The 7,500-nt window shown below is 46.4% G+C and overlaps 1 protein-coding gene across 5 annotated transcripts in view; it reads left to right on the forward strand.

The window, feature by feature from the left end:
* Nucleotides 1-7,500, forward strand: part of LOC147019736 (reticulon-1-like) — a 127,427-nt gene that overhangs the window by 86,325 nt on the left and 33,602 nt on the right. For 4 of the 5 annotated variants that reach the window (XM_085894397.1, XM_085894395.1, XM_085894396.1 and 1 more), the window contains one exon: nucleotides 1,382-1,451. The exons of the other annotated variant lie outside the window; for it this stretch is intronic. In XM_085894397.1, coding sequence (XP_085750523.1) covers nucleotides 1,382-1,451 — 70 coding nt within the window. The remainder of the gene's footprint in view (nucleotides 1-1,381; nucleotides 1,452-7,500) is intronic. 5 annotated transcript variants of the gene reach the window in all.

Consider the following 7,500-nt stretch of genomic DNA (forward strand, 5'->3'; position numbering starts at 1 on the left):
GGCAAAGGCAAGTTGTTTCAGGACAACTGCCTCGCCACAAACTTCAGTAAACCAAGGGCGGGAGGAAGGTTAAGACAACTGAACACGAGAGGGAATAAATCTGTGCATAAGGGAGAGCAAGTTTCTTTGAAAGAATTCCCAGGATGAGTTGATGTTTGAGAAAGTAGTGATAGGAGACCAGTCTGTAAGTTTGATGGCTGCTCGGAGACCCTGCCAGTCGGCTTGAGTGAAATGCCAGACTCGACGGCGGTGAGGTGGTTCTCTGATAACAGCCAGAGAGATGTCCACTTTAACAAGGACGTGGTCAGAAGAACCAATTGGAGCGAAGGAAGAGCAGCAGATATTGTCAGGGAAATTTGTCAAAATCAGATCCAGAAGAGATGGAGTACCATTGGTTGAGATCCGGGTCGGGAAGTTGACCGATTGAGTCAGTCCCAATGAGTCGCAGAAAGCTTTTGCTGAGGTGCCATGGCAGGTGAGAGAGGTACCCACACCTAGCCAACTGGCGTGATGACAATTGAAGTCACCACATAAGAGGAAGAGAGAGTTTGGATGAGAAGATAGAAGATGGTCCATGTTTTCGGATAGTGAGGTGTAGATGGAGTCATCACTGTTCGGTGGACGGTACAGTACACATATAAACATGAGGTGGGAGTGGAGGGGAAGCCGAAGCCAGAGGTATTCCTGGGGGTGTGGGGGAGTGAGAGCAGTGCATGGAGAGTGAGGAATAGAGTCTTTGATGAAGAGAGCAACACCTCCACCAGGACGAGGCTCAGGTCTGTCATACCGTAAGAGGGAGTAGCCAGGGAGAGATACTTGGGAGTCAGACACGTCTTGGGAGAGGATTGAAAAATATTGATATATACAGTATATCAATATTTTTATTATAAATAGCACAATGAGGAGCAATGTTCAGTGTATGGAGAAACATCTAGTTCAACACCACCCCTCTCTCTCTGCTGTTAATCTTTCTGAAATATTAATCTGTATAAATTTTAGTGTGTGTGTGTGTGTGTGTGTGTGTGTGTGTGTATGTGTGTGTGTGTGTGTGTGTGTGTGTGTGTGTGTGTGTGTGTGTGTGTGTGTGTGTGTGTGTGTGTGTGTGTGTGTGTGTTAGTTATATCTATCTATGTTATGAAGCAGTGAACAGGTTGAGCTTCTTTTGCACCATAGAGACCTTACATTTATGTTGTGCTTTGAGAAGACTTGGTGTCCATGTTTCATTGTTAAATTCATGAGATGAGATATGGTGCGATCTGCACAGTCAATATGTTGAATCACTTCACCTAGTTTACTTAATTTCCACATGTTTTTACTTTAAAACGTTCATCCTCACTATTTCTTGCTGTGTTATCTTCTTCCCTTCTGGTCTGGCTTTCAGTTTGCTGCCCTCATGTGGATTACTACCTATGTTGGTGCTGCTTTTAATGTTCTCACCCTGTTAATTACAGGTAAGCACTCCATATGCATTTCTTTGTGCTTCTTTTTAGTTGTTCATTTCAAGTTTTGTTCACAACTTACTGTTGGATTTGTTAACTTTGGATCATTGTTGCATGTTGCAGCGAGGTCTGTGAAGCTGGTTGGACTTGGATCTTAATTTACAGGAGCTCAACCTGAAATTCAATTTACAGCATTTGTTAACAAAACCAAGCATGTCCCATAGAGTGGTATCCATTACTCAAAGGAGAACCGTGTATGTGTGCGTGTGCGTGCGATCGTTATTGTTGTTGTTGGTTTTTATCTCCATATGAGGGTTTCAGAAGGTGAAACGGAGCCCTCCCAGGTTTTGAAGTATCCACTTCGTGTGAATGTACAGTATGTTTATGTGTGTGTGTGTGTGTGTGTGTGTCTGTGTGTGTGTGTGTGTGTGTGTGTGTGTGTGTGTGTGTGTGTGTGTGTGTGTGTCTGTGTGTGTGTGTGTGTGTGTGTGTGTGTGTCTGTGTGTGTGTGTGTGTGTGTGTGTGTGTGTATCTCTCTTTCTCTTTCAATATATATATATATATATATATATATATATATATATATATATATATATATATATATATATATATATATATATATATATATATATATATATATACACTAGTGGGGTATGCTTCCACATTGTGTAAGCATACGAACCATGCTTCCCCATTGTCTTCGATCACTCACCTGCACTTAATTTTTCATTTATTTGGTTTCATTAAAAAAAAAATTAATTTATTTATATTTTAATTTACTGTTGCTTTCTAACTATTCAGTGATCTTTTTTTTCTGGTGTGTCGGCTTCGATGTCCATCGGCATGTACAATTTCAGCTTTCTACATCGCTGGGAAGGTTGCGATCTTTAATATCAGTCAGTGAGTCAGTCAGTCACAGGTGAGAAAGAGGTAGCCCACATTTATGTGCAACTAAAATGGCCACCAGTCTACCAGTCACCCATCTTTAATCAGATCACAAAATAAAGTGAGTCGCACGTGTACACCGTCATGCACTGTACTTGTACCAATTTTAAACAAAATTGGACCATGCATGTCTGAAAAATGCTTGGGGACACGTTTAAATAACAAAATGGCCGGCAGTCGGCCATCTTGGATCTCATCTCAAAAAACAAAACAAAAGGACGTGCATATGTAAGCCATGCAAAGGACGTGCAAAACAAACATCGGTGAATGCATGTCGAAGTGTTTGAGGAAGTGAGGAAGAAATGGTTGAGGAAGTGTTTGACACTGGGGGGTTTTTTTACAACTAAAATGGCCGCTAGTCGGCCATCTTTGATCGTGTCGCGAAACAAAATTATGTGCTTATGTATACCGCCATTTGTTATCTTTGTCCCATGTACGGATAAAATCGGTCCATACATGTCCGAAATAGGGTTGCAGATTCACACACACATGCACTCACGCACCCCCATCCCCATGGGTCAGATGATGTTTGTGCGTTAAAGTGTTAAGGCAATGGCTGTTTGCACTTCACGCAAGGCTAAAGATGGAACAGGTTGTTCAGCAGCAAGTAGCTGGTTAAAATATTTTGGCATCACTGCAAAGATGATAGCCACTGCTGTGAGTAGAGGTATCATTAAAATGCAGTTGCCAAAGACAGCCAAACTAAACGTTGCCAACATGTTGATGCAAACGAAATTAAACTCAGGTCTCAAATCAGAGTCATACCACTCCAAAGGGCAGTCGTCATCATCACCAGTCCCTCGATTATATAGATATCGAACCATGGGATCACCGATGACTTTTGATATGGCAATAGAAGACGAGTCTTGATCTGCATACACAGTGGCAGATGTTCGTGGCAGTTTGTTCCTCGGGGAAGAGTTTTCCTCATTCTGTTCTTGCGCTTTTCTCCACCATCACTTCTCAGTTTCGAGAGCAAAGCGATTTGCCTCGAAAAGGGGCAGCACCTTGAAGGATCATACAGCTCACTCCTCCCAGGATTCCATGTCATTGTCAGCCATCTTGAGAAACGTTTTCTGGTTGATAATCTTCTTTTATTCCAATTAAGGACCAGCAAGAATCATAAATGAAAATGTGAGGCTTGTTTCTTATATCTTTTCACACGTGTGTTCCCTTGAGTTGCTCAAATTTCCTGGAGGCATGTGTTACAAACTGTTTGAAGGGAAAACAAGATGTAGGTTGATTTAGTGGACATGGCATAGGAGTTTTGACAAGCACACTTTGTCCAGTATTTCAAATATACAATTGCAACTACTTAAATTGTGACTAATGCAGAGTGTATGTATTTGGTAGCGGTGTTTCGCATTGATACTTTGAGCTCATACCCTCAGAAAATTCCAAATGAATACCCATTGCAGAAGAAAAAAAAAATACAAGAGCACTCGGTAGAGCGCATACCTCTGACACAGAATGCCTCATCCAGTAGAACATATCGGGCCCAATACATTTTTGAAATGTCAGGTATACAGTACGATATTGTTTTTGGCCCTCCCTCTCAATGGTGAAGAATCACTTTAAAAATTAAATAATTATTGTATCCGGATTCAGATTCGGAGCTTCACCAAAATCTAATCACTTCATTTTTGCGACACACCCAACCTGTCCACCAAATTTCATCCGAATCCCTTCTCAACTTTTTGAGATATCGTGCTATATATATGTATATTGTTACGAATTCACCGCCCGCCCAGCGTGCGGACAACCGCTTTCAACTCATGGCGGCCGTCTCGCCCACCGGACGGACAATGCAGTCGCGACTTTCCGGAACAATGCCGAAAACCAGTCACGGGTGTGCTCCAAGCGCACACCACGGCCGAGTCAACACTCTACCCGCGTGCGACAGGGTCAATCGCCGAATTATCGATATACCTAAGTATTCGCGCGGGCAGACCACCGAGAGACCGTACCTCAGCAAGGTCTGCTTGGACACGAACCACTTAAGCGGTTCGTTCCATTCTGGGATAACCGAGCGGTGTATTATCGCTAGACCTCGCTGGACCCAATTCTTTTATCGGCTATTAAAAAGCCCGCTAAATTCCGAGAGCAATATGGCAGTTCAATGGGGAAAGAGGACACAATGAACGGGTTAACATTTAAACACGCACATTTATTATTTACACACGTACACAGTAATGCAATGGAAAAGGTGAAACACGCATGCAGTTGATTTATCATGAATGCGGGACGGGGACAAAACACTTTTGTCAGGTCAGGTTCGATCTGTGACCTGCTACAGGTACCATGTAAACCTGTACTAACCTGTTCCATGGTCGGGTTGTCGGCGACTAAACCGTCTCCCCCACCAGGTTTTCTGGTGAGGAGGGTGTTTGGATATGGACACCCAGCAGGATTAAAAACAAAACCTGTCAAAGGGCGGAGGAGCTCCTTGTGAGCCAACGGCCATCCATATCTAGTGCCCAACTGTGTCTGCGGACGTCCTCCTGCAGTTGGGTTACTTCTTATTAGGAGGTTGGTGGCAGGATTTGCACTCCAGCCACCGTAAAACGCTTCATTCCGCAAAACGCAAAAACGCAAAAAAATCTGAAAACCCACTCCGTGGGAGTACCTCCTGTGCAGCTTCCCTTCGCAGGGCAGCTCACCGGATGATGAGATTGGGGCAAAGCCTTCGGGACCCCAATCTTTGATAGGAGGAAACCACGGGGTAACATCCCTGGGTCAGATTGCGGGAGAGTGTGTCGCGTCCACCAGACGGCGGTCTCCTTGGGTTAACCTGAGGCGGTCCCTTCGGGTGGGTGCCTGGAATGTCCTATCCCTAAGAGAGGATGATCACCTGTCTCTGTTATCATCTGAGCTCAAGCGTTTGGACATCGGGATTGCAGCTCTCTCTGAGGTTCGGAGACCGGATTGCGGCGAGATAATGGTGGGTGGTTACACCTACTATTGGTCTGGTCGCTCTGATGGTTACCATACCCAAGGAGTTGCTGTAGCTGTGTCCAATAAGCTGACCCCAATGATAATTGAGGTAACACCGGTCAACGAGCGTATTATGAGATTAAGGATTCGTCACTCCTTAGGTGTCATTTCCCTGGTCTCTATTTATGCTCCGACTGAGGCGAGTGATCTTACCGTGAAGGATGCATTCTACGCCACACTCGAGTCTGTGGTTGATCAGTGCCCCAGACGAGATACACTTCTAGTCTTGGGGGATTTCAATGCATCGACTGGAACTGATAGGGATGGTTATGAGGTGTGTGTTGGTCCCCATGGGTCAGGAACTATGAACCAGAATAGCACTAAGTTCCTTGACTTTGCAAGAAGTCATGGACTTAGGGTGGCTGGTTCATGGTTTCAGGCCCGCAAGCTCATCGCTGGACTTGGTATTCCAACGCTGGCGGTGTGGCAAAGGAGATTGACCATGTCCTCATTGACGGTCGTTGGAGGATGATCCAGAACTGCAGGGTCTACCGGAGTGCTCAGTTCCTCAATACTGACCACAGGCTTGTTGTAGCAACTCTAAAGCTGCACCTTAAATCCTGGAGAATGGTACCATCCCAGCCTAGGCTGGATGTTGCCAAGCTCAGGGATGAGAGTAGCTGAGGAGTTTGCGAACAGGCTGAGTGGACACTTGGGGGTCTGGGTGCTTTGGGGGTCCTGAAGAGTTGTGGAGCACCTTCAAGACCACCGTCCTTGATGTTGCCGGTGGATGCCTTGGAGTTCACCGCAGGGCAAAGAAGAATTTTGTCTCTCAAGGGACACTGGATACCATTGACCAGAGTCGCAGGGCCAGGCTGAATGGCAGAGCTGAGCTGTTCAGGGAGCTGAGGCGTAAAACTGTACGTGCACTGAGGGTGGACAAGGAGGCCTATGTGCGAGGAATCTGTGAGGGGTAGAGCATCACCTGTGGACAGGTGATTCTCGTCCCGCTTACAGGGGAAGTCGCGCATTACGTTCATCCAAGCCCATCCCTCGGAGCACTGCAGTTCGAGCAGAGAGTGGTAGGCTCTTGACAGAGGAGTCTGAAGTGAAGGCCCGCTGGGCCGGTTACTTTGAGCGGTTGTACCAGGCTGATCCCCCAGCTGTCGAGTTGGACGTCAAGGGTGTTACAATCCCTGTTGCTGACCCTCGAATCAACTGTGGTCCACCATCGCTTGTGGAAACACGGGCTGCGGTGAACCAGTTGAAGCGGGGCAAAGCTCCAGGGATCTGTGGCATCCATGCTGAACTTCTCAAGGCTGGTGGAAATGCTGCACTCGCGTCGTTGCATGCAGTTTTGTGCTCTGCCTGGAACACAGGCATCATCCCAACTGACTGGAAGAGGGGCCTTGTTGTCCCTCTCTGGAAAGGGAAGGGTGATCGCCAAGACTGCAACAACTACCGAGGGGGGACGCTGCTCTCAGTGCCGGGCAAGGTCTTTGCTCGGATAATTCTTGATAGGGTTCGCCACCATCTGCTTGAGCACCAGCGTCCAGAGCAGTCAGGCTTTACACCAAAGAGGTCAACGATTGACCGTATCCTTGCTCTTCGTGTCCTCACTGAACGCAGACGAGAGTTTCGGCAGGGGCTGCTTGCAGCCTATGTTGATCTCTGTAAAGCGTTCGATTCAGTGAATCGGGATGTCCTCTGGAGGATTCTTGGTCTTCGTGGGGTGCCACCGAAACTGATCGATCTGATGTCTGAACTCTACTCTGGTACTGAGAGTGCTGTGAAGTGTGGTGGTACCGCCCCTGACTTATTTCCAGTTGTTACTGGAGTTCGTCAGGGATGTGTACTTGCCCCCACACTTTTCAGCACTTGTATGGACTGGATTTTTGGGAGGATGTCGGAGAGATCAAGTTGCGGTGCATCGTTTGGCAATGTCAAGATCTCGGACCTTGATTTTGCAGATGATGCAGTCATCTTTGCGGAGACTTTAGACATCCTCTTGAGGGGCCCCGAGGTGCTGAATGAGGAGTCGGAGCCGTTGGGATTACGGATTTCTTGGGTCAAAACAAAGATCCAGGCTTTCGGTGACATCTTGGATGCTGCTGTCCTGTCTGTGTCTGTTTGTGGTGAGGATGTTGAGGTCGTGGATAGATTCACTTACCTTGGCAGTGAT

The sequence above is a fragment of the Eptatretus burgeri genome, chromosome 9, assembly GCF_056783735.1.
Source record: "Eptatretus burgeri isolate ZD-2024b chromosome 9, Ebu_testis_v1, whole genome shotgun sequence".
In the NCBI taxonomy this organism is placed as follows: domain Eukaryota; kingdom Metazoa; phylum Chordata; class Myxini; order Myxiniformes; family Myxinidae; genus Eptatretus; species Eptatretus burgeri.